Source organism: Haemorhous mexicanus, chromosome 11, assembly GCF_027477595.1.
Source record: "Haemorhous mexicanus isolate bHaeMex1 chromosome 11, bHaeMex1.pri, whole genome shotgun sequence".
In the NCBI taxonomy this organism is placed as follows: domain Eukaryota; kingdom Metazoa; phylum Chordata; class Aves; order Passeriformes; family Fringillidae; genus Haemorhous; species Haemorhous mexicanus.
Genome location: NC_082351.1, coordinates 20,822,874 through 20,849,952, shown reverse-complemented (window position 1 = coordinate 20,849,952; position 27,079 = coordinate 20,822,874). Strand labels below are relative to the sequence as shown.

Here is a 27,079-nt window from a genome sequence, read left to right as displayed (position 1 = left end):
TTCTCCTCACAGCAACACTGGCTGGAGCCAGGTTTGCAAGTGAAAAACCCTGGCTCACTGAGCAGTGGGAACTGTGAGTGTGTAACACACCCCACACACCCAGAGCCTTCCCAGAACCCAAATACTGCTGGGGTTTTACAGCTAGCCCACCCCTGCCCATCCATGTCAATGGATGATTTATTCTTGATTTCAGAGAGCTGAGGCTGAGCCCAACACATCACCCAGCTGGGAACAGTGTCAGCACCAGGATCTGGCTGAACAGACAGCCCAGGAGCTTCTGTCACACAGAGATGTCACAAGCAAGGACTGCACAGCAGTGACCACACAAGAATGTCAAAAAATGCAAACAAGAAGGAGGGAGAGGAAATGATGCTAAATGACCTCCAGAGAGTGAAACATTATGGAAAAACAGTAAAGAGTAGCAGATAAAACTCCAGTTTCCTTTGAGAGAAGGTTCTGATCTATGCTCACTGTAACACAGCTGGAGCTGCAGCATGACACACGAGCACTGTGGGGGAAGTTAAATGCATTTGTCTCTTTATATCCAATATCAGACTCTTTCACTACAGTAAAACTGTAAAAGAGGAACATTTATCTGTGTTCCCTGCTGTCAAACCCAGTATACACACACTAAAACATCACACCTACAAAACTCTATCCCAACCAGACCAGACCAAAATCTTGTCTTTAAAAGAAAACTAGCAAATTATAGAGCTTGTTTAAAATTTCATTTATTTGTATTGTAAGCCAAGGGATCATCCTCAACTCAGAAATGCACTGCTCAGCCTCCTTGGGAGCTGTAACAATCAGTGCACTTGTCAAAGAAAAATCCACAAGCAATTCAGCGACAGAGAAAAGGGACATTTTTTACACACATGCTCGTGCTGTGCACACACACACACTGGGCAGTTTCCAGTTTCTCCTGTAAGCAAAATACTGGTGAGCTCTATCCATTACACCAGTGGAAATAACTAAAACACAGGAGAGGAAGGGGAAATGAGGACATAAAGTCTTTGTAAGTATTTACACATCCCATTATTAAGATAAATGAAGGCTAATTAACATGGAATTAGCCACAAGTATGAAATACAAAATGAATTAAAACTGGTTTCTAAGTAAGATGAATATTACAATCAACTACTGTTAAAAATAAAATATAACATGGTTTTGGAAGCTGTAGTGAAATATAAATTAATAATTCTAACAACAACAAAAAACAAAGTTACATAATTGTTTTAAAACAATTTGGAGAGCTCAAATTATTGCTTTTTTCCTCAGAAAAAGCCCAGCAGGGGGGAACCTCCCCCATTCTTCCTGCCAGCTGATATTACATTAACAAGAATCTTCATGTTAAAGCAAGTACTTCATATATTTAATAGCTGTTGGGAACACAACTCAGTTCTTCCTAAACAAAATGTAGCACCTCCTGTGAACATAAAAAGCACTGCTTTAATCTCTTATCAGTTCATATGCAGTAATGCCTTTGTTTTGTAATGAATTCCACTCCTTCATTTGAATGTGCCCGTAGTTGCAGGTTCCGCTGAATCACAGCTTACACAACCACAGCCTCCCAGACTCCAGAGCCTCAGCACTGGGGCTGCAACTGTCTGGGCAGCAAAACCGTGCTCTGCAGCTCTCTGTGCCTTGGAGACACCATGGAAATCAGGAATTCAGCCTGCCCAGCATGCAGCTCCACCAGCTTCCTCAGACCTGTGTCAGCTTTATACTGACACTTGAAAATAAAGACCAAAAGCAAGCTAATACTTTATACAAGCTCTCAGAATTGCTGGCCGAAAGGTTTACCTGTCATACGCTATTTTAGACTTTTTAAATCAGCAGCTTTACCTTCTTTTCTCTGCCTTCTGGTTCTGAAATCTTCAATGCTCATTTGGGTTACAATTCAAACTTCTCTCAGTAGGTAGAAGTGTACTCTCGCTTAAAAATTAGCAACTGAAACTTCAGCTGAAATAGAAAATCCTAAGGCAAGTTGGAAAGGCATCTCTGCTCAAGTTTAAATGACTTTCTGGCTCCCAGGCTCTCAATCAATCACAACAGTCGAGCTGCCTCTGTCCTTCACATGTCAATTTACACTCAGGTGGCAAACACTGCGAGATAAGGGCTGGAGTCAGAGCACATTGTTTAACCAAACTGTGATTACGATTTACAGCAGAGGTGCAAACAAGGTTTCTGTTCCTGTCACTCCTGCGAGGTCCTGCAGTTCTGCTGTCCCTTACTCCAAGCCCCCGTCCCACTGCTCCCCTGCTCAGCTGCCTGCAGCCCTGCTGTCTGCCAGGCTGTGTCACAGACACTCTCACACTCCAGGGCTTGGAAAAGCTTGTTGGGACTCCATCCCCTGCACAGGCTCTAATCTGGCAGCCTGGGATGGCACCAAGGTCGTGTTTTCCCTCCTCTCAGGAACTGCCACACAAGGAGAGAGAAATGCTGAGACAAATGGGAGACTCCTGGTGTTCTCTTATGAAGCCCTGACTGGATAGGGGAGAATGCCCAAAACTGCAATTCCTCAGAAATCCTATTTTAACTTTGGGAACATATCCTTTCACTCATCCACAGCCCCCAAGAATTTCTCTCTAACAAATGTATGGTACACGTACAGGATATCCCATCTGTGCCAGTTTTCCTTTCATTAGGGGAAGGCTCCATTATCTCACCCAGCTCCTCCTTTGCCTGTTAGACACAAAAATGAGCAGTTCCAAGTAATGGCTGATGTTTTCTGCGCAACAGACTTGAAAAGTAACATCAGCTTCTCTGCTGCTTCCTTGAAGCACTCCTACACACACCCATGGGGCTTACACCTAGAAATGCCCTCTGGGAGTCTTGGATCACTGCTCTTTAGGAGTGAGTCTGCTCTTGGATAGCTGCTCTGCAGGACTGTCCTCACTTCCAGATCCCCAGGGAAGGTCCCAAGCATCTTTCAGCTACTGCAATTTAAATAAGCTCTTTGTGCTTATCACAAGATGATGATCATACCTTGGAAATTTAAGCTAAATGAAGTATTTTAAATAAACATCAAAGCCATTTTGTATCCTCTTCCACTTTGAGGCTATTCATTTTGATCCCAGCATAAAGCTCTCAACTTCCCCATCCCTGGAAGTGTTCAAGGCCAGGTTGGACAGGGCTGGAATAACCTGGTCTAGTGGAAGGTGTCCCTGCCCATGGCAGGGTGTGGAATAAGATATCCCTGATGGTCCCTTCCAACCCAAACCATTCTAGAATTCTGTGGTCCTGTGATCCCAGAAATGGAAGTGCCAGGCAGAAATACATTTCCATGCAGGAGAGGGAGTCAGGAGTAGCACTGGCCATCTCCCAGGGCAGGGATGGAAAACTGGCTGGCAGTGGAATACTGCTGTTACTGTGCAGGAAATAGCACTTATAGAGGAGGATGGATCAACAGTACCTGGGCTTGTACTCTTCACTGACAATAGTCTTGGACTGTGCCTCATGCAAATCACATTACCAAGCCAGAGAATACATTCTTAAACTGTAAGGGACTGAGGTGGCAGGCCACAACTGTATTACACAAAGAAAGGATTCTCCTGATGTTCTCAGCAACAATCTCAGTAGGCTTCTAGGATTTCCTGCTTTTTGTAATTTCAAGGGTTATTAGAAAACTGGAAAAAGAAATATTTTGAGTTTCAGTAAAAGAGTTCATATTCTTCATTTATATCCTTCATGAAATGGTGTACAAGACTTAAAACTTCTGTGTAAGAGAGCTACAGCTAGTATCTGTGGTTGGCCCCCAAGTACACAATGACACGATTTTCATACACCTTCTTCATTGTTTTCTCAATTTGCTTCAAAAATACTTGTGGAATTCTCCCACATAAAGTGTGCACTGTATCCAGAAACCTCGACTGCAGAGGGTAGTACAAGGACTGGAAGAGATTGTCTTCAAATGGAAACTAAGGAAAAGAAAAAAAAAAGAATTTTTAGTTTTCAGTAGTTGTGAAAGGGCAGTTTAAGTTTCTGTAAGAGAAAACCTTCCATAGGTAGGGAATGTCTCGTCCCTCACCTGCTGAGTGTCACCGACCCCATCACTTCACATCATGCCTGCCTGAGTGTGCATTGACAGGAATTTTATTAATGTCAGGATACTGTAAGGAAACAGGAGTTTTGGCAAGCAGAGCTGTACACACACAACATCCCAAGCTGTGCCTACAGACAAGCTTCTGCTCTCTATGTGCCTGGAGGCTTGAGGTGCTCAGGGAGGACAGGAGCTTTGCCTGGGAATTTATGGACCAGAGCTGCAGCCCCAGCATGAGAAACTCCACTCCAGCTTTTTCTACCTTCAGCACTACAGAAAAGCAATTGATCAGCCTTTTTGATTACTAAAATACAAAAAAGAAATGTTTTAATCCCCTCAAATGCATGAGAAGCCAAAGCAATCACGTTCATTTGTGTCTGGTGGGTTTTACCCAAACACAACTACCCAGCCTGATGGACAGCAGAGCAATCCGAGTGAACCCACCCTGAGGCACAGGGAGTGGCTCTGTGGAGGCAGCACTTACATCCCGGATCACCTCGTAGAGGGCCTTGAAGGTGGGCTGCTTGTCGTCGTGGTAGACGCCTCTGTTGCCGTGCAGGATGGAGACGCCCTCCTCCTCCGCCCCCCTGCAGTTGCTGCCGTACATGCAGTGGTCAGGCCGGTAGTTCCACTGGCAGGGGAACACGTACAGACACTCTGCCCACGCCAGCAGGGCACAGGGAAGGAGAGGAGACACGTCAGACGAGAGTTACAACAAATTAAACCAGCCTGGGACCGATGATTGGGGAATGCTCAGTCATTTCTCTTGCAAGTATCCCCAACAGAGACACCTCCTTCCCTCATGGGTGACTCCACTCCCCAGCTGCTGGTCCTGAACAGACAGGACAACACAAAATCTGGGACTGAACACAACCCGAGGGAGCTCTTCAGAAAGCTGAAGTGAAGAACCAAACCAGAGCACACAGCAGGTGGCACTGTCCAGCACCCTCTGCGTAGGAAGGAGTCTCTGGAGTGACAGGAATGACTGGGGAAGCACACACTGCAGTGGGGTTATGAAAAATCCAGACTCCTCCTGAAGCCAGCAAGGGAAAGCTTGCAAAGTATATCCAGTGTTTGCTGCTGCTGCTGTCACAGAGGCCATGACAATTTGTTACACAGCAGAGCAGAAGGGGTGGTGTATTTTATCCACAGCCCTCCAAAGAGTCATCATCCATTAATTTCACAGGTCTAGGTTATTTAGAGAGAAGCCTAATTTCTCAAAAGGGCTCATAACTCCCTTTCTCCTGGTGATTTTTTTTAACTCCATGCACACAGTGCTTGCAATCTGCTTGTCATAAATCACTCCAGTCCCTGCAACCTTTCTGCCTTGGCCCTAGGGAACAATGAATGATGGCTGGTGCCAGCAGGGCATGGCAGAAGCACTGAAGATTGAATTCTTCCCTTGGCCTTTCCCAGCTTCCCAGGAAGCCTGCAGCTGGTCTCGTGTGATTCTTGAAAAGCAGAAAAACTTTCTGAGTTTTTATTCCCTGAAGGCCTCTCCAGCAGAGTTCTCCAGAAAGGGAGAGCAGTCTTTGGAGATGGACAAAGGAAGCAGCTCCTGAGGCCCAGGGAACAGAGCCCTCTGTGGTTTTAACTCAGATCTACAAAAAGGCACCTGCAGCAGTCTTGGCCTATTCCCCTCCCAGCCAGTCAGAGCTGAAGACCCCAGAAAGTCCCATTTTCCGTGCTAATGGTACACGGTTCTTTCATTTTCTTTTCTTGAGCAGTCTGATATTATGCAATTCATAAAAAATTCTTTACCGGTTCTGAGGAAAGGACAGACTGTGGTGCAGAGGAGTCTCCACATGTAGCTTTGATAGAGAACACTCATCACAATACTCAAGTTTTTTTGCAGTCTTTGTTTTTTTCCTGCATACTTCAGTGAACAGCTTGTGTCTGACTTCACAAGTAATCTGGCTCCATATTTTTCTTTCTCCAGGAGACCATGCTCCCATAACATTTGCTTCTTTTTGGAAACTAATTCCCACTCTATTTTTCCCTAGGACTGGGGGTAATCTATAGGACACTGATGTTTGACATCTGCAGTAAACAGATGCTTGCTTTTTGCTTTGCTTCTCCTCACTCCAGCAGTTTGCCTGGATTTGGGTATATCCAATTACCTACCCTGTGACTCCTCAGAGAAAAAGAAATGGGAGCAGAATAAATAAAGATAATTCCAAACTTGGTTTACTCTTAAGGTAAGTTAAGGTGACAAGGTCACATCGGAAACGAGGAGAAGCAGTATGGATGGACACTCAGCATCCATTTAGAAGCATGAAATGAGGTTCTCAGCTTCTCTGGGAAGTGTGTGCTGTGCTCCAGTGTTTAAATCCATGCATTTCTCAAGAGCAGGACATCCATGACATCATCTGGTGCCTGCTGAGGCCAGGTCATGTTGTCTTAGATAGCACGAGCTTTAACATCATTATAGTGCAAGGATTTCATATCACCAGGGCGCCACACCTCCTTGATGTTTCTTGCAAGCAGCTCCTCTAAGCACTGACTGTTCCTGGTCCTCACAGCAGCCATCTGACTCCAGAGCCCACCAATCCACTCTTTTATACCACTTGTTCTTATTGGCTACAGGTGTGGCCTGTTAAGATCAGGCCTGCTTCTAATCTTTAGTAATTGGTCCAGCTGCAACTCATTGGGGGATAAGATTACCTTCTATACCACCTTCATTTGTCCATACTGTATCCCCCTACTCAGCTCAGAGGTTGAAAGCTGCTTTAGATGAGATATTTCAATGGCTGTGTCCACTTTCTCCCTATATTAGCTTTGTTACTGATTTGCATAAGTATCACAAGTCAGCTGAATTTCAGAAAAGCAGGGCTTAGCTTTGCAGAAAGTTTGGCACTTTCACATTCAGATAAATACCTGAAACAAAAACATGTCTGCAGCTCCACCCTGGTCCAGTGACACCCCAATGGACACACATGACATGAACTTCACCCCTTCACTTCATCATTACTTTTACACCTCACTGTTTTCTGAAATCTCCATAAAACAGATTTATATATTCAATGGAACCAAGTCCAAGCCCCATTACCTGCAGCAATGTCAGAAATATTTTCATAGGTTATAAATCCTTTGAGGATGTAGTTACACATAACTCCATACCAGAGTATTGATGCATATTATAAATAACAAACAGCATTTAAAAAAATCAAGCCCAATATATTTTCCCAACACAGATAATGAAGACTCCAAGAATCATTCCTTACCTGGGTTAAAGTAAAAAATTATGTTTAGCAAATCCTGGTCTCCCCACGTGATGTAATTTTTGTACTTTTGGTACAATGGATATAACATTTCCTCCCAAGTCAAGCCACCTGGTATCAGACTGTTCTGCAGGGCAGGAAAACAGAAGCAAGGGGTTAATGTCATGGTCAGTGCTGTGGTATCTGACCCAGAGTGGGCACACACAAATCTCTAAGCTCTGCTAAGCCACGTTGGACACCCAGGTGAAAAATTAAAAACTGCCAGGAAATGTTGGACCTGGACAGGGCTGTAACAGCAGAACTCCCTGTGTTTATCTAAACAGGAAAACAAAGTCTCCTGGGCCCAGCTCTGATGTCAGCTCCTGCTATTCACAATCTTCCTATTCCAAGTAACAAGAGGGGAAAAAAGTGAAGAAGTGGAAAATGCAGGGACAAGGTGAAAACCAAGGTATAAAAGCAAGGAAAATTACAAACTAAAGATCATCTTCCCTGGGAATTACGGTAGTAAGAGCAAGGTTTGGGGTTTTTTCCTCCAGCTGTTCCTGTAACAATGTGGGAAACCCCTGGGGAACCCCTTGGGGTAAGCAAAGTTTCAGTGATTACAGAATATGTGGCTCAATGACACAGATCTGTTGTGAAAATGTTCCCTTCTCACTTACACCAGTTCACAGAGTCACTTATCTGCAGCAGGATGCAAAAGTCTATTCACAACAGATGCAAAAATCACCAATTTCTCAGGGCATTCACATCAAGATTTCCAATTAAAAAAAAAAATACAGCAGCTACATTCAAGATCTTTGAGTTTATTCTTTCATGTATCTTTTCAGGGAAATGTAAGATGTTGGGGAAGCCATTTTTAACACTGCTACCAGACTGCTTCAGCTGCAAGTTCTCACTGCTCCAGCCTTGAGGAAGCCTCATTTATTTTAATAATCTCATTCACAATAGCTTTTAATATCCAATTATACATGTTCCATATTTCTCTGATTCTTTGCATTACAAATACCATGTAGTTTTACACTGAGCTTTCCAAGATGTGAAAACATACAGTATTTGCAGGGAATGCCCCGATCTAGGAGAGGAATGATGAGGAGGACTCCACTGATATCAGAGGCTAATTAATTACTTTATTCTACTATATTATTCTGTATTATATTACACTACATCTAAACTGAATCTGCCAAGCACTCAACTCTGCACACCACTGCACAACAACTTGTGACTGTCAGCCAAAAATCCTGACACACACACATGCTTGGCCCTGATAGGCCAAGGAAACAAAACACCATCACTTTGGGTAAATCTCCATATTGCATTCTACTTTGGCACAACACAGGCGCAGCAAATGAGATAAGAATTGTTTTGATCATTCTCTGAGGTTCAGAGAATGTGAATCCCAGAAATATTCTTGGGAAGACTGCCTTGCTTTTTTCTGCGAGGAGAAATGTGGTGACAAAAACAGACCAATCCTGAGCTTGTGCAAGGTGCATCTGCTCTCACCTTGAAGCGAGTGCTGCGGATCCGTGTCAGATTCATCAGCATCACACCGGAGTTGACGCCGGTGCTGCCGTAGTAGGGGTGCCGGGCGAAGCGGCTGTACCAGCCAATCTTGGGGATCTCGTGCTCGGGGGCCATGGCAGCCAGCTGGGTGGAGTTGAACTCCCTCAGGAGGTGCCAGATGTCATCGATGGGCCTCAGGAACAGCACGTCAGTGTCCACGTAAAGCAGCGAATCCACATCCTTTAAAATCACCTTTGGGGTTTGCGCAGCAGGGTGAGAAACAAACCAGAGAGGCGACAAACACAAAGGTTATTGGCAAAAGGGACTTTTACTCTAAACTGATCATTTGGAAGAGGTTATGGATTTATCAGCTAAATGTAATTACACAGAGGAACAACACTTATCAGATTATTGCCTTGTTGTTTGCTGTGGGTGTTTTTTGAACTGCCCAATAAAGCAGGTACCAGAGCACTGAGGTTGGATTAACCTTCTTCTGAAGCAGTAATTCACCGAGCTCCCAAAAATACCTGCAAGGACTACTTAGTACCTGGTCAGAAATTACATGTCAATAAAATGCATGTACTGAGCTATTTTAAAGATCTCCACTGGCAGAAAGGGTAAACCAGGTAACTCAGGAGACCAGAATATTTAGATTTACCTTCATATATAATTAATATATACAACTGTTTCACATTAATTAAGACAACCCCATTGATCCCCAACATATGTGCATCTCCCTGAAGAACAAAATCTGGCTGTTAAACAGAAATGTCACATTAAACCACACCAGGTCATATTCTGAGCTCTGTTACCAGATTCTGTATGAGGAGTAACTACAGTAAAGCTGGTCAGGTCAGAAGGGTGTAACTGCAGATTAGAGCCAGGATATTTCAGCAGTTCCTGCTGACCGTGTTCCCCCTTGTGGCTGCCCAAATCCTTACACACTTCATTAATATCCATGGTGGGACAAATGACCTGGTGTTTCAAGCCTTTGTAAAGTAATAAAAATCATTACCTACAGCTGACCACCAGTCCCAACTGCATTTTCATTGCTCTTCTTCATTATTTGCTAAAACAGTCCAAAATTTCCTGAACTACTGAAATCTTCTTACTTTGGTCTAGCCAAAACCCCTATTTACTTCTCTCTCCTTCTTTGAAAAGCAAACCCAAAAGGCTTTGGATTTTCACCATGTGGAACACAACAATCACTATCTCATCCAACTGCAATGACATTAATGACAAACTCTCCTATTTATGCAGGTTAAAAGAAATTCTACCAAAGAAATTGGGTTTTACATAAATTCTAATGTATTGTGACTGAGGATTACCTGTGAAATAAGAGTGAACAACATTAGGATTGATGGGTGAAAAAGTGGGTGAAAAATATCACCTCTAAGCATACTCAACAGGAATCCACTAAGATGCCAAATCCCTCAGTAAAGACTTAAATGAGATTTTTCACCTGGCTCAACACATTGGGATTCAGACTGACATTTAGTCAAGTTTAACAAATCCCTGACCTGTATTTCTGACAGGAAAACTACATGTTCTTCCTACAGAACAGGGCAAGCAGGAGAAGGAACTGTCTCTGCATTTTAAACAAAAGTTAGGCTTACTACAAACTCTAAGTAAACACATTCAACACAGTCAAGATCTCTCTGCTGGATGGGAGATTATAGCAATACAGCATTTTCCCACTAAAACCCCACAAGCCACCACGTGGAGGTATCTGTAAGTAAGTGACAAACATTGTACAGTAGTACACTAAGAGCTCAGAGTAAATATTTGCAGATGTTAAGTACCCTCAAGTCCAGTGTTAAAAAACAAAACAATAAAAAAGACAGCTACTGTAAGAATAAATCTATAGAAGAAAGACAGTTTGAAAAGAAAAAAGGTTTTCAGTTGAAGGATATCCTGGGTATTGTGTATTAATTATTCTCCAGCACCTAGGAGCACTGATTCATAGGGACCTGCTATATGAAGTCACATAAAATCAAAATGTATTAAAAAAAAAGAAAAACCACCCCCAAATTTAGTCAGAAACAGGAGGTAACACTGGAATACAAGCAGAGCAGACTTTACCTGTGGATCCACAGCACACGGCGGACTATGTAAGATTCTTGTCTAAAGGGGCCTTGGTAAAAAGGTAAATTGAGGCATTTTCCAGCAGGAAAAACTGACCCCAGTTCAGGGGAAATTTAATGGGTACCTACAGACCCTCCTCATCCTTCCCAAGCATAAGTGACAGCCTGGCCACTGCTTCTTCCAGCAGAAAAATATCCTTTCAGCAGCTTTCAATACACAAAAAAATATAAATCTGTGGAAATCCATGGATTGTTATAATTTTCCTACAGATTCAAGCAGGTATTGCAGTTCTTTGTGCAGTGTCTACCAGCACCTGACTCCACCTTGCATTCCTCCTCTCAGGAGTTACATGCTTTCCTTTCTGCTGATTAACAGATTCTTCCTTCTCCTGTGTCCAAGGTGTTGCCCTGCAATGACACCCAAGTGGCTAAAAAAGAGCTGTGCTACCTCCTTTAAGTCCTTCCCACTTTCACATGTTGAGTGTTAAGACTCCTTTAAAAGCTGCAGATGTCAGTTTGAATTGCTCACATCTCTCCTGGCTGTGCTTTGGGGAGGGGGGATTTAATTTCACCCACTGCAGCTGCAGGAGTTCTTCACAGAGCAGGAACTTCATTGCAGGTTAAAAGTGACACACAGTGCCCTGGAGCAGGAGCTTTGCCAGGCTGTGTCTGGAGGCTGAGCTCACACAAACCATGCAGACCCACCTGACAGTCTGGGATTTTGGAAAGGGATGGCCAGAAATGACACAGCTTGCTCTGCTTGTCCTCCCCTTGCTCTGCAGTCACATCTTACAAGTGTGATTTTTTTTTTTTTTTTTAGCTATATAGAGTATTCTTAGTAAATCTGTCAAAAAGTTCTGCATAGAACTGGCTATATTTAGCCTGGCACTTCACTGAAATACTCAATTATCTGTAATTTGATTTCACAACTTCTGTCTCCATAGATTCTTCCTGTGTTAGCAAGGTTGGCAAAGAATAACACACTCCTGAGTAAACACACACTGGTATACTGTGAAGCTGGGCTACCTAAGGGTTTGTGAGGGCTCATGTGGCAGCTTAGCATAGCTTTATCCAAAATTAGGGACAAATCACTAAGCTTAATGCTAGAGTAACAGTGCCACTAAGTTGAGTTACTAAACCTCATTGTAGTGAGAGATTAACTCAAGTTACAGCAGAGACTTTTGTCTAGATAAGGCATTGGCATCTATTCCCCCTGGGCTGGATACTTGAGCATCCCTCAAGAGGAAAGCTGTAACACAGGGATATTGCTAATCTATCTTAAAAGCTCTTAAGTAGATTAAGTGTTTTGAGAAGGGCTCTAAATGTTCATCCAAAAATCATCCAAAAATCCCTTAGGCATTTCAGGATACTTTAGCTGATTGTTTTGGTAGCTCCAGAAGAGCAGCACACAGACAGCTGCAGCCAGCCCTGAGGGACCAACATCCCTGGGATCAGAGGATCTTCTTCACCTGCTGTCTTACAGCAGGAGTACAAACCCGTTCCCAGTGACTGCTGAGAGCACTGCCCTCCTAGTTTAATGTTAAAGTTTCACTCTGTGCTTACAAAAAGATCTACATCTTCCTCCCTGTGTGTCTACAAATGCCCTGGATGGTTTTGCTGCAGCAGAGTGCAGCAAGAGATTGACTTGTGAGATTACACAGAGGCTCCATCAACATCCCCTGCATCCAAGTGGCAAATGTGATCAGATGTCCCAGAATGCCTCTGAAAAATGCAGGATGCTGTACAGTCTTCCTGAATATTTTAGCATCCTGGGTAGAGTCAACATGTTGGGAACGTGCACTTCAACCTGCTGCCCAGAACAGAACAGTTCAGTACTGCGAACTGCAGGGTCACATCCCACAGCTCTGCTTTCACCACTGGGTAAAAGCACTGAAAGGTTCTTACCCCATTTTCCCTGAACACATTCCTCAGACCCTCCTGTCCACTTTCACACGCCTGCTGGTGCTGCAGAGGAGATTTCTTTGGCAGGAAAGGCACTTGTGAATCAAAGCCTTGCATTCCACTCGGGTTTAGCATTATCAGGAGCAAGACAATTTGCACAACTGAGAGCTAAGCAGCTGATAACTACTGCTCTCCTGGGCTCCTCCCAAAATCCAGGCACATTTCATGCTGCTGCAGAGAAAAGTGCCCCGTACAGAGAAGGATGAAAAAAACCCAAACTGATATTCTGCTGGTATTTATTAAAAATAAAAGTCAAACTAGTTCTCTAAACAGTGAGCTAGTGAACTTGGATCTCTGCTCCCATTGCGTGCTGACAGTTCAAGTGGGATATCAGAACCCAGTTATCAAACACCAAAACACCAAATTAATGGCTGGAATTACCCAGAAACAGCCTAAGGCTGTGCCAGCCCGTGAACTCAAGCACCAAACCTTGAGAGTCCCCCAGGACATTTGCCACCTCAGCTATGAGGACCGCTTGTTCATTATACCCACATGAACTCTGTGTCAGCTGCAAGTCCTCTTGGACAGCCCCTCCTACACAAAGCCATAAACCTCAGCCTGACCACACACAGCATTTTGCAACTGCCCCTAGAGAAACCAACATCTACAGCTGCCCCCTCATTCTGCTAACACAAGAAGCAACAGTCTGATATTCCTTAAAAGAAGTTACTGGAGAACTTCACCAATGTGTGAGTGACAAAAAGGGATCAGTAAAAGCACTGCCCAGCCTGAAGGAACCAGCATGAATGCACAACCCCTTTCTGTCATCAGAACAGTGAAGAGAAATAAAAGTTAAGTCATTCCTATGATTAGTCTCCCAAAACGACAGAAAGTGTCCCAGAAGAACAGAGATTTCTGTTTACCCAGGACATCCTGACACTGTATGGAACAAGCTAACACTTAGGGATTATCTTCCAGGTGATACAAATATTTACTCAGGGGAGAGAGTATCCCTGCTGCAGTTGGAGTTACTTCCAGCCCATCTGGCCTTTGTGCTGTTGATAGTCCACCCCTAAATGGCAGATCAGCAGAACTGCTGACAGCACATATTTTCTCACATATGTATTCACAGGCTATGTATCTGGACATGCAGCTGTCTCTGATTGCTTCCATCTGAGAGGGGAAAGATTTCTTTGTCCCTCCTCCACTTCTCCTAAGACAGCCATGAAGAAATCTGGATCATGTGAACAGCTTGTCACTTCACTGGAGTCACCCCAATCAACAGCAACCCACGAGGTATTTTTGATAGATGTTCTCAGTTCCACAGAAATTGCTTAATGCAAACGTTCTTTCAACTTCTGATACGCAAAATTGGTATCAATACTTCCCTTCTCTCCGAGTTTATAACACTGAGTATGATATAACTTTTCAGTGAACTTGAAGAGTGCAGGATAGACCAAGCTCTTGCATGAAATCCAACTTCAAACACACTGGAATTATTACCTTAAGGGCAATTCTGACAGCCTTGGAAAAAAGAAGTAAAACTCAAGGAAAAGGGAATGCTGACAGCATCAGTTTAAGGGGGCTAACATATGGGAAGGAAGATGGTGGGTAAATAGGGCATGTTGTAAAGAATGTCATTTACAAAAGGCACCCAGCATCTACCCCAAAAGATCTGTCCTGAGAGAGCTCTCACATTCTCTCTGGAGTCTGGAGAGTCTGGAGAGCCAGAGAGGCTCATGGAACCAGAGACAAATCAGAAACACACATCCTTTGTTAGCCAGGAAAAAGCCAGGCTGGATTTCTGTGTTGTTTTTTTTTTTTTTTTTTTTTTTTTTTAGAGTGTCTTAAAGCACAGACTAAAATTATCTTTAAGCAGATGTTTCAGCCTGAAAATGGTTTTAATATTATACCAGCAAAGCTTCCTTTCTGTGGAATTAACCTTTTCCTGAAGCAACCTACTCAGAAATCCAGGTGCCTTACCGGAAGAAACAGGCGCTGGGCAGCACATGGTTTGAATAACTTTTTCCATTCCTGAGCATTTCCTACTGAGAAGGTTATTGGGTAAATGTTGGACTCAAACTTCTTTGTATATGAGGAAGGCCACTCCTTTAACTGAAAGACATGGTGGGAGGAAATCAGACACTACACGTTATAGAGCTTTTTTAAAAAAATGCATGCATAAGGAATTTATAAGTGTGGACAGTAAGCAACGTGCTCAACTGCTACTTGTTGATGTTAATGTAATTTACTCAGAGATTTAAAAGTTATAACTAATTATTTATTTATTTACCAAATGACAAAGAAACTCACCTTTGTCTCAAATTCAGGCTTAAGGGAATCCTCAGCAAAGATGTGGAAGCAGAGCCTCCTGCTGCTGAAGAGAACTGCTGATTTCAGCATGATCAGCGTCTCCTCCAGCCGGTCCCCACATGCCACCACTGCCAGATGCATGCACTGCAAGGATGGGGGCTCCTTTGGATGCTTCTGCTCTCCAGGCTTCCTGGAATAGGAAATTCAGGGATAGGCACATAAAAATTACTGGGGTAGACATGAAGAGAATCCCTCATTAAAAGACATAAGCATTGGTTTTTTTCTTCATCATTTTGCAAGGGATCAGGAGGGGTTTTTTGGTTAGATATTTACAGAACAAGCAAATAGCAGGGTAATTTCTGTCCATGGTACAGATCAACAGTGTTGTAATTATAACATAAAGAAAAAGGCTATTTTCTGTTATTCCTACATTTCTTGCAAAAATCACTGCACTACAGACACAGATGAAGCCAATTTCACTGCACCTCAAAGCAGACACCACCTTGCTCTGTGCAAAATGACAGCTCTTCCCCCAGCCCAGAGGTCACAAAGCCAGAACAGAGTTACCACTACCCAGCCAACTTTCTAACACAATGCAGATCACACAACTGCATCCAGCAATTTCATTTCCAAGCCCATAATGGCTAGACTGGAAGAAGACATCCATACTTTAAAAAAAAAAAACCCACTGCATCCATATGTAAATTGTTCTAACAGTTAATTAATTTTCTATTAAAGATGCATGCCTTAATTCCGGCCTGAAGGCACTGGCAGAATTTCAAAGGACTGCTCTCCGTTTCACCCCAGGGAATCCACGAGATTTTGCTAAAATAGAGATTTTTGAAAACAAATATAGTCACAAATCCCAGATGAATCAGACTATATTCCAAGGACCAAACAGTGGGATTTTCACTTAGCACCCACCTGTGTGGGCTTTAAATACATTTCATCCAGATATAGGGAACACAGTAAGAGGCACAATGAAGCTTCCAGCTAGCCAGAAAAATCAGGTTCTCCTGGGGAGTTGAAGACCTTTTGAAAGCACTCTTTTGGTTCTGTGATTAGTGTGGAGGTAAAAATTGCATCCCCCAGGAATGCTTGCACTATGGTGTATCCACATTCCAACACAGATGGCACTTAGCCTCCATCACACAGGATGGGGCTGACCAAGCAACCAAATCCCAGGCACAGTAATCATTCCTGGAGAGTTCAAAAGGCAAATCGTAGATCACTGCCTGCTCTGGACATACCTCTGAGCAGAGCACATCAATCCCAGCCCTGCTCAGAACACACAATTACACTCACACAATTAATCACTGGAGTTAACGCAACAAACAGAAGTTCTAAATAAGGAGAAAAATGACAGTTTAAAGCTGTTATTATTTTTTCCAGACCCTGAAGTGCTGCTCTGTGTAACAGCAGCATTCTACCCTTCAGAGTAACCCACCTCTGTGTAAAAGAACACCAGGCACTGGCACTTCACTGACTGTACAAAGCAACACGTTTCATTAAGGGTTTAAAATCTTCTGCTTTAGTCCTAATTAACCCCCAATTTCATCAGTGTATAAATAATGGAATATTACATCTATCTGAAGTGGTATTTACTTTCCAACCTATTAGTGTAAAAATTGCTGAATTATTGAAGTGAATAATTAGCTGCTCACACAGATCACCTTTTCCCCCTTCTCTCCATCTGTGTAATGTTTCCCCTTAATTGAGTCTCTAAATCAAGCCATGCACAGGCTGGGAGCTGCTTTGATGTAGTTTCTGGCAATGGAATTCACTGGGAGAGGGACTAAACCCTGCACTTTTATTGGAACATTTCAAAACCCCACACCAAAGCACTCGGCTTTCCTGGGCAGTTTTAGCCACAGTGGGCTCTGCATTATGCAGCTGTTTTGCAGTGAAAAATCCAGAATGTGCAGACAACACTTCCAAAGGACAGACTCAGCAGAAGCAATCCCTGGTGAAAGCAGAATGCCTGGAAAGCCCATGGGAGTAGGGATAACAACAGACATCCAACATAGACATCCTGGAGGAGAAAGCTGAGCCTTGGAGGGGAGGAATTCCCAACATTGCAGGTGTTCAGGAGCCTGGAGTGGCCTGAATTGGAATAAACATCCCAGAAAAATTAGTTATTTGAACGACATCAGTCATAGTCTGGGACACTGAGGGCAATAATCAGCGAGAGAAGTAGCAATGAGGTACAGAAGAACTTTGGGACACAACATTTTGCATCTTTGTAAGTACATAAAGAAACTTAAAGGACAGAGAAAACAAAGGTGAGCCTCAATGGGAGATAGTTCCACAGCAGGATGCATTTGACTGCAATTTTAACTTAGGCTTTAAAAAAATAACAATTATCCAGAAGCCTGAGAAGGGGCAGGTGTAGAAGAGGCAAAGTCAAACTGCCTGGAGGGCAAACAAGCAGATCATGGCAAAGAAGATCCCAGCTCCCCTTCCCTGCCCTGTTCATGCAGGCACCTATACAGGGCAAGGAGAATGGAAAGGACAGGAGGAACAACAGCTGGATGGAAGGACATCCCCTAAAGATGCGCAGGACACAGCCAAGTTGTCCCACCTGTAAAATGGGAACAGCAGTTACAGCTCTAAGAATTTCCCACCTCAAGAGACTCTCAAGACATTAAGAAGCCCAAAGATCCACAGAGTAATGCAATTATTATCATTAGCCAATTCTTCCTAATGGTTACATTCATTCTTTTATAGTTCAACTTATCTGTTATGAACAGTCTGTAGCTGGATTTTATAACCTAAATTAAATGTTTAAACACACTGAAAGCAATGCAGAGACCTGGGCCCTAAAGTTTAACGTGCTTGACAAGAACAAATAAGCAAACTATGATTAAGCACTCCAGAAAGCATCACAAAACACTTGAAGAACACATCCCCACAGAGTGGCTGAAGACCGAACTCGATAAGATGGAGCACAATAAAATGTTTACAGCAAAGACCTTCCAACAATACAGAGCAACTCCCATCCAGTTGCTTACTCGTATTTTATTTATTGAATACAATTTCTGCAGAAAGGCACTGACACAGCAGGAGCAGCCTGAGTGCTCAAGCACAACAGTGTGCATTCCTAGGTCTTAAAGTTTAGATTACATGTAATTTTCTTATTAGTCACAGCCAAAGTGCCTCAAACATAATTAACCCAAAACCTGTCTAAATCAATCCAAATCCATTCAAAATAATGCATTCCCACCTCATTTCAGAGCCTGCTAATCTATTCAAGCCTCCAAATTTATTCCTGAAAGATAATGCATGCAGACGCTTCCAAAATGCAATATAGCTGTTCATTTTTGAAACCTTCTTCCCATTATGATCTCATTTTCTTTTGCAGCACAAACAAGGGTAGATTTAGGCATTGCATCAAAACTGGTGATTCAATGAACAGGCTCCTGACAGCCACCCCTGAGTCAACGTCCCAACAACAGCTCCATGATGTGAAACACATTTTCTTGCACACTTTGAAATACAAATGTTTTTAAATCAACCTTTCTCACTTTGCAGCAGTTGCACAAAACCAACTGGAGCTGCTGCCAATCCAAAAATGGTTGAAGTTTCAACCTTCTCCTACCACTGAGAGAAAGGGAAAAAGCCACTCAAAACCAGAATGGATGTTTCTCTCTCCTTTTATGAAGTGGGTTCTTTATGAAACAAGTATGAAATACTTGGGGTTTCAGCATGTTATTATCAAACTCAAGCCAAACGTGCATCTGTGTGCACACAGGCTGCACAGAAAGGAAAAGTATCTTGACAGGTTGCCATGCAAGAGATGTTTTGCATTGGAAAAGTTATTTTCAGGGAACTAAATGTGCTGTTGAAGGTTCACTTCCCCTCTTGCCCTGCCTTGCCACACTGGTTTAAGAGTAAGCATGGTCCCATCTGCCCTTCAAATGTAAAATGATCCTCCTGCTTTTTGATACTTTGCACACATGGGTTTGGCATGTATTTCAAATTCTTTATATAAAAAAGTCTTACTGAAAGCATAGAACTTGCTACTTCCAACAGAAATGAGCAGTAAAACCACCATGAAAAATCAAGTTTTCAAAGCTAACCAGAACCTTATCTAGATTTGTCAAAATTATCTAATGACCAAAGCAGGACTTATGAACGTCATTGCTAACATTTGTGAGGCACCAGCTAATGACATGTGCCTACATTAAACTTTATGTATAGCTTCTTTTGTTAAAAGAATTCTGCACTTCTTAAAACTTAAAACCTGATGTCTTCTGATATTATGGGACAACAGAGAAAAATATTACAAATCCCAGTCAAAATATAATTCATCTTCCCTGCAGGATGCTGATCCTCACGAAGCAAACACAAATCCTAAGTTACACCTTTGTTTCTGAGCTGAGCTCAAAACTTGCATCCTCTGACAAACCACCTTGACAAAACTGAATTTAAATGTTTCCCATTCAAGTTCTGTCAATCAATTCTGCAGTCTCATACAAGCATGTATACTGTGATCACCTCTCAGATCTTACAGTCCTAATCAGATTTGTTATTATCCTGAATGAATCAGTTAGATAAAGTGGGATCTTGCATCAAATGAAAAAATAATGTTCCTTTGCTCATAAGGAGGAACTAAAATGATAATCATGGCCTGTTTCTTACAATCCAAATTCAAACCCACCACAGTACTTTCAGTTTAGCTTGGATCAGGCTTGTTAAACCCAGTAGATCCCACCACCTGATGCCTTTCCAACAAGGCAAGCATCACCTCCACTTCAAATCACTTATGCCACACCCTCCCCACAAAAATTCCTTTCTTATGGATACCCTCACCTGAATAAATTTTAGTAGTAACTAATATAACACAGAATCTTTCAGCAAATGGCTGAACAAGACCTACAGAATTGTGCTGCTCAGTTATACAAACTCCTGCTGGGGCCAATGGTGCAGGATGACGAAGGAAAAAACAACCACCAAGCCCCACAAGCAAAATTCTGAAGAAAATGCACCCTTTGAATACTGAATTCCTCCTTTTTTTTTTTTTTTTTTTTTTTTGCTATTGTGTTGCAGACCTTGTAAAAAGGACTTGCAAAGTCAACAAATAATCAAAAAGTTAGATAATGTCAAATTGTGAAACATGAAGATGCCACTGAAAAGCGCTTTGAAGTGGAATGGTTGTTTACACTCTCTGGCAGTTCCACACTTTCCGGGCTCCCTCCTTCAGTGTTCTTCTTGATTTCCATGATAATCACAGAGATATGCCTTAAAGAAAAATGACTTCAGGAGGTACAGTTGCTAGTGGAAATAATCCTGCTTTAATACCGGCATTTAAATTCTGTCCGTGGCCCACTCTCAGCTCCAGAAAACATCTCCTGCATTCAGTGGGGTAACAATGCTGGGAGAAACCAACTGCTTTAATAAGTTAAGGAGCAAGAGCTCAAGAAACGGGAATAGTCTTTCATTCAGAACATCTCTGTGAAATCATGAATCAGGGACACAAAGACATACCAAGTTAATTAGATATATGAGGTCACACTGACCATAATATAATTGGAATGCAAAGGGGAAAACAAGTCCTCCACCCACTGAAAACTGCCTTTTTTCTCAACTAATTAGTTTTTTAAAAAATACCCTGCCTGTAAGGTGCTGGGACAGGAAACACACCACACCACGATTTAAAACACCTTTAAATTTCAGCTGAATTAATTTACATATAAAAAACATTCAAAACAAAAAGCTCGAAAGTTTAAAATCTGCCAGTGCCTCCGCAGTTTGGAACCCAGAGGCACCGCACGGCAATGAGGAGTTGCATTCCCTTTTCCCTGGCAAACCCGCGGAGCGCAGCTCCAGAGGTGACAGCAGCCCCTCAGCGCAGACAGCCAGCAGCACAGTGCCCACGTCAGCCTCCGAAACAAGGCAAGAGCAAGGGAAAAGCCGCTATTTCAGGAGCTGCTCCCGCACAGGAGGGAACCCCCCGCTCGGGCACGGGGAAAACCTTCCGCGGCACCTCTGGCAACTCCGCTGCCAGGGGAAACGCGCAGGGAAAAGTTTGTACTTGCGAACCTCAGCAGTTTGCACAAGGGTCTTTCATCGCCGATCGCTAGCGGGGGAAGAACATCTGGGAGAGGGAAGTGCCCGACGCACCGCCACCAAAGCGACACCGCCGAGGGGACCCGCGGGGCGGGCGGGTCACGCGTGGGGCCGGGCACGGGCACAGCGGCCGGGGATTCCCGAGGGCAGGGGCCGGGGCACGGAGCCGCCCCCGTTACCTGGCGCTGCCGCCGCCCGCGGGGCTCCTCCTCAGGGGGCTCCGGCTGAGGCGCGGCGGGCGGCGGGCGGGCGCGGAGGGCGCGGGCGGCGGGGCCGCGCTGCCCGCCAGCAGATAGAGCAACAGCAGCACGGCCAGGCACAGCAGGGCCGCCGCCACCTTGCAGGGTCGCCGCATGGCCGGGTCAGCACGGCCGCATGGCCGGGTGCGCACCGCGGCACGGCCGGGCCAGCAGCGCCGCACAGCCGCGTCCCGCCGGCCGCATCGCCACAGCCCGGCCCGAGCGGGGACGTGGCCGCACAGCCCGGCCCGAGCGGCGCGGGGCGGGGCGGGCTGGGCCGCGCCTACCGTACTGCCTGGAGTAGCAGCCCGGCCCCGGGACCGCCCGGACACGGCGGAACGCCGGGCGGTGCCACAGGCTGGGTGGGTGCTCCTAACGCGGCACCGACCGCGGGTACTCAGAGGGAGCTTTGGTTTCACGGGTGGGCAGTGCTGGGAGAGCGTGAATGTGATCAGAAGAAGGGGAAGCTCGTCTCGACAGCGCGTTTCCTCTGCCTGTGCTAAAGGGGAAATCGAGCCTCCCTCCGCCTTGCTGCCCCAGTTTATCACTCGCAGGCAGCGCGCACTCCTCATTCCACTGCACCGAGGGCAGGTAAACGAGAAAGTGCAATGCTTGCAGAAGGAACAAGGCGCTCACTCACTTGTGGGTGGCTTTGTCCCCGTGTGACCCATCCTAGCCAGTCTGCTGTGGGACATCAGCAGAAATCACAACACTGAATTTCACAGAAATAAATTCTGTTTGGGAGTATAATCTGATTTACGACCTTGAAATGTACAGAGTGACAGAAATAGACTTTGAAATGTACAGAATGACAGAAATACAAGGACTCTGGCTGCCCCATGGAGCTGGAGTACAAGCTGTGCAAAGAATGGAGACACCAAAGGGGAGAGAAGGGAAAGTGGAGCCCGGCAAGTTTAGTGCTGGAGGAGCCTTGTGTCCCTCATGGAGCCACTGGAAGTGACCCTGGCATTCACTTGGCAGTGGAACTGCACAGCCTGTCCATTTTACTCTGCTCACACCACATGCCTTCAGCAGTGGTGTCCCAAAATATACTTTGCCTCAGCATCAGCCCAAATGCAATGAACAGCTACTCCTTCAAGAGTTTCATCCAACTCGGATTGTGGCCAGATATGAAAATGTAAATTACTTCATGCTAAGAGAAAATACTAAATGAGAAACTACAGAAAAACCACAATGCATAAACATATGCTCTTTCCCAAGAATATATGGACTATAATAAAACCCTACCAAACTTTTTACTTAACGAAAAAGAGTACCAGTAGCTGAAATCCTCGAGCTGTTCAAATGTGTGATTTTTGTATCATCAATACAATCACTTTCTTCTCTAGATGTGTCAATTAAGCCCTCTTAGTGATTTTGTTTTGGATTACCATTTCCAAGGTTGCCAGATTTACTCATTATTATTAGCAATGTAGAGCCAATTGTCCTCATAAATTGCAAAGCTTTATGTTTCTGTTTCTCAAAAAACTTAGCAAGTTGTCCTAATTACTTGCCCAACACATTGTAGCTAATGCATTTTAATTCTTCTGTTCTCCATTAAATTTATACCAGCCAAACTCCCTTCATCAGAAAGATGCACTAATAGATGTAGTCTTTGTACATTTCCAAATAAAACTTTTTCATTGCAGCTTTAAAAAAATTCGGTGTGTATTTTACAGAAGAAAGCAATATTCATTCCTTAGATATGCTATTTCATCCTTTATTTGGATGGAAAAGCAGAATGGCTAATGTACCACTTTCTTCACTAAAATCAATACATAAATAGTTCTGTTACAAGGAAAGTATTAGCACAAAAAACCAAAAAAAAAAAAACAGGCTGGGAGTTCTTAGGCTCTAAAAAATGATTCTGAGGCAGTCTTGGAAAGTGTCAGCGAGACAAGAAAAAATTCTTAGATGAAACTTCTTTATCTTTCACAGGCTTGTCCTGCAAATTTGAACTGATCCAGAGAAGATGGTGCCTACTGGTTCATAATCCATCTTTCTGTCCAATATACTTATTGCAGATTACTTTCTAAGGTCTAAAAGTTAATTAGTGCTGAAGTTCTCTGCAAAATGCATCAAAAGTTTCTGAGGACATGACTGAGGCCTTGGTCCAAAACAAGTCAGCACAGCATCTGAAATTAGATATCATTAACTTCTTAACATGAAAAAAAGCTTTTTATATGCCATGCATCTTCAATTTCTGCATGTGACAAACTGGGACACAAGGACGTTTAGGCTGAATATTAAAACCATCCATCAATTTTAAACCAGTGGGGAGAACTATCTATTTTGAAACAAATTATTTAATTTTTGTGCAGTACTTGAACTTCTGGCTCAGTTCAGTACATATTCAGTGGATTTCCAGTGTGCAGGATTGTTTGTCTACTTTTTTTTTTTTAAAGAAAACTTTATTAAGAGAGGCTACATAATTATGCTTTTTCCCTCCAGGAAAAAATACTTGAATGCATTTCAGAGGGGCAGTAAGACAGTCAGCAGCATTTTAAAATGTAGAGAATTATCTAGAACCAGAATACCTCTCATGGTCCAAAGGCAGAAAATTTAGATTAATTCTACATTAGGTGATATATTTAATAAATTACAGCTTTGAAAACCACTTTTCTGCTCTTGGATCTTCTTGTTCTTCTTCCTACTGCATGTTTTGATCCATCAGGATCTGTCCCCTGTTCACCCTGACAGTGTTTGCATTAATGCAGTAGCTTAGAAGAGCTTTATGTAATTGGGAATTCCTCCTCTGACAGTGCTCTTGGGGTCACTCTTCTGTTTACTCATCTTCTACCTTATCTGCAGCAAAGGAGAAGGCAGAGGAGTGTACACATAACAGAAATAGCACATTTGTCCACAGGAATTAGTACTGGATTAACCAGTGGTATCACAGAAAAGAAACAAACCACCTCCCCAACACACTCGAGTTCAATTTCCACACTCGAGTTCAATTTCCACACTTTTTTATGAAAAGCAGCTGCTGAAACAAAATATGCTCAGTCTGTGTACGATGTTTTTTCGCAATACCAGGTAAGAATTCATTCTTTTCATTTGTCCAGACAACGGATTATGATTTTCACCCTAAGTGACCTAGCTTTACACAGCCACATTGCCCACATCCGTACTGGCTGCTAATCACTCCCTTTCCAACAACTCTTGCAAACATCAGGAAACTTCATCAAATTAACAGGCAGTAAGAATTAACAACAGATGTTTGTATTTCTGCACGTTTCGCGTAAAGGAGCAGAGCCACAAACACCGAGCACCGCGGCAGAGCCCGCAGGGCGGGGCGGGAGGCGCTGAGGGGCGGCCATGAGGGGACCGCCTGTAACGGGGCAGGCCCGCCCGAGTGCGGATGCGCGGCTCCACCCCGGTGCGGGCGGGCGCGGGAAGCGGCGGCAGGAACGGCGTGGAGCTCAGTGAGTGACGCGGGCGGGCACGGCCGGGTCTCTTGCCGGCGCTATTCCCGGGATTCTCCCGCTACCAGCCGCCTTCCCCGAGGGCTCTGTCCCTTTGCAGGGCCCGCTGCTGCGTGGCTGAGGGAGGGTACGGCCGCAGGTCGGCGCGTGGCCCGGTGTGACGGCACCGGCGGGGGGCTGTGTTCAGTTCTGGGCTCCTGAGTGCAGGAGAGATACGGAGAGGGTCCAGCGGAGGGAGCAAAGGTGTTGAGGGGTCTGCAGCATCTCTCTGATGGGGAGAGACTGCGGCAGCTGGGCCTGGTTAGGCTGGAGAAGGGAGAAATGAGATTAATGTACATAAATACCGCCAAGAGGTGTCAGAGCACGCGACCAGACTCTGTTCAGGGGTGCCCAGCGACAGGACGGGGAGCAGCGCCCGTAAAATAAAACACAAAAAGTTTCGTCTCAACGTGAGGAAGAACTTTGGCATGGCGAGTGGCCGAGCACTGAGCAGGCTGCCCGGGCAGCGTGGAGTCTCCCTCTCTGAGGACATTCCAAGCCCCCCGGGGGTTCCTGTGTCACCTGCTCCAGGTGACCCTGCCTTGGAGAGGTCCCCAGGCCCCCCCAAGCCGAGCAGTTCTGTGTTTTACCGCCGGGCCTCGCATGCTCCATCCCTGACCCTGCCCTGCTCCCTCTGCCTTGCCCTAGTACACAGGAGAGGCTGGGAGGTGTGATTATTTGGGATACCTCCGGTTTGAGTGTTGTGTCCTCAGCTGGGAGATATCAGGAGTTTGTGTAGAACCCCCCCAAGAGCGGTTTGGGGTGATTAATTTGGGCCAGGGATGCTCCAAGTGCAGCAGGAGCGCAGGGCAAGGAGAGCTGGGCCTGGCTTTGGGGCTGCTGTTTATTTATGGACCTCTGACTGGGGAAAATAAAAATGCACACTGGCAAGTCATCCCTGAAGAGTCCAAATGAGCTGGTTTTGGTACCTCTTAGCCATGCTTGTGGTCATGAGAGAAGAAGAAAATCCACAGGAAAGTGCATCTGGTGTGCAGGTGTAGGTGTTCTACAGGCCAGGTGTTTCCTATTTAGATACAATTCCATAGAACACCTGGCAGCTTCTCAGCCTGGAATGGATGGAAATGTTAACCCTGAAATCAGGTGATACGGTAAAATGGGAACTTTTAATATTTTTTTTAAGTGGTAAACAAGGCTAATTACCCATATGAGAAAAAGGATGCTCTGTTAATTTAGCCTCATTAATTGTTAATGATTTCTGGCTGTTCACAGAATCGTCAGAATGGGGATATGTTTAGTAAGGTAACTGAAAGTAAGTGAAAAGTAGTTATTTCCCAAATAATAGTTCTATTCTGGTTTTATTTGTTTAAATATTTAAAATAGTTTTAGTTTAAAAAGCTGGTTTTCAAAGTGTGTGACCTTTTGTAAACACACCTTCCAAAAAAAACAAAAAAAAATCCCCAAGCAATCCATAACTGGGTTCTAAATTAAACCTGAGATAAGAAGCTATTGAAAGGTCAGGCAATTGTCTATTAGGTAAATAGCAATATATAAATTCTTTTTCTTGGGCTAAATATGTACATATGCCAGTGTGTATACATACATATGGTTCTGAGGGATGTTACCATGAATCTGTTGCTCATATTCTGGCCAATATGCGTGTGAATTACAAAACAGCTCTATTTTTTGGAACAATTACTTGTTTTTAGGATTTTTTAATAGTGGTTTGTGTTCAGTTCACTAGAGAACTGTAAAGGTCTAAGATCTGCTCTGTGTGAAATTATAAGTAACAGTTACAAGGAGCTGAAAAGTTTTTGGACTCAATTTTAGTGTGTTTTTCCCATGGCATGTAACAGGTGCTTTCCTGTACTCCAGCTCTATGTTCAGTTGTTTCATTAATGTGCAGAGAGGTGGTTCCTTCATGTTTTTGACACTTTTATGCTGTTGCTGTTGTCGTCAGTGTTTTCTTCTTGAGCACATGGATGATAATTAATGTGGAATCTGAAATGTTCTTACAGAATTTTGGAGAGACAGCACTAGCTCTCTCAAATTGGAAACCACAGTCATCCTTTTCTTCTTTTCCTGTTTCTGCAGGGCCACACAAGCAGTGTTTGCTTTTCCTGCTGGATTCATCATGATAACTCCAGCTTTTGAACTGACCCAGGACCTGGATTTCCTTACAGTAAAAATCAGAGTGCCTTATGCCAGAGCTTCAGAGTTTGACATTTACTTCGAAGGGGAAGATTTCAAATTTTATGCTAAGCCATACTTTCTCAGGCAAGTAGTG

General features: G+C 43.9%; 2 protein-coding genes across 4 annotated transcripts in view; one reads left to right on the top strand and one right to left on the bottom strand.

Moving 5' to 3' along the window:
- Positions 1-715: 715 nt before the first annotated feature.
- Positions 716-21,579, bottom strand: GXYLT2 (glucoside xylosyltransferase 2). The gene is made up of 7 exons (XM_059856827.1): positions 21,311-21,579; positions 15,063-15,252; positions 14,733-14,864; positions 8,764-9,015; positions 7,267-7,390; positions 4,527-4,699; positions 716-3,920 (listed from the first exon to the last, which is right to left on the bottom strand). Exons 1-7 carry the CDS (start codon positions 21,484-21,486, stop codon positions 3,738-3,740), a joined length of 1,230 nt encoding a protein of 409 aa, XP_059712810.1. The 5' UTR covers positions 21,487-21,579; the 3' UTR covers positions 716-3,737.
- A 3,156-nt stretch (positions 21,580-24,735) lies between these two features.
- Positions 24,736-27,079, top strand: part of SHQ1 (SHQ1, H/ACA ribonucleoprotein assembly factor) — a 38,571-nt gene continuing 36,227 nt past the window's right edge. For 2 of the 3 annotated variants that reach the window (XM_059856822.1, XM_059856824.1), the window contains exons 1-2: positions 24,736-24,795; positions 26,887-27,069. In XM_059856822.1, coding sequence (XP_059712805.1) covers positions 26,927-27,069 — 143 coding nt within the window. In that variant the 5' untranslated portion in view covers positions 24,736-24,795; positions 26,887-26,926. The other variant, XM_059856823.1, reaches the window with a different exon arrangement.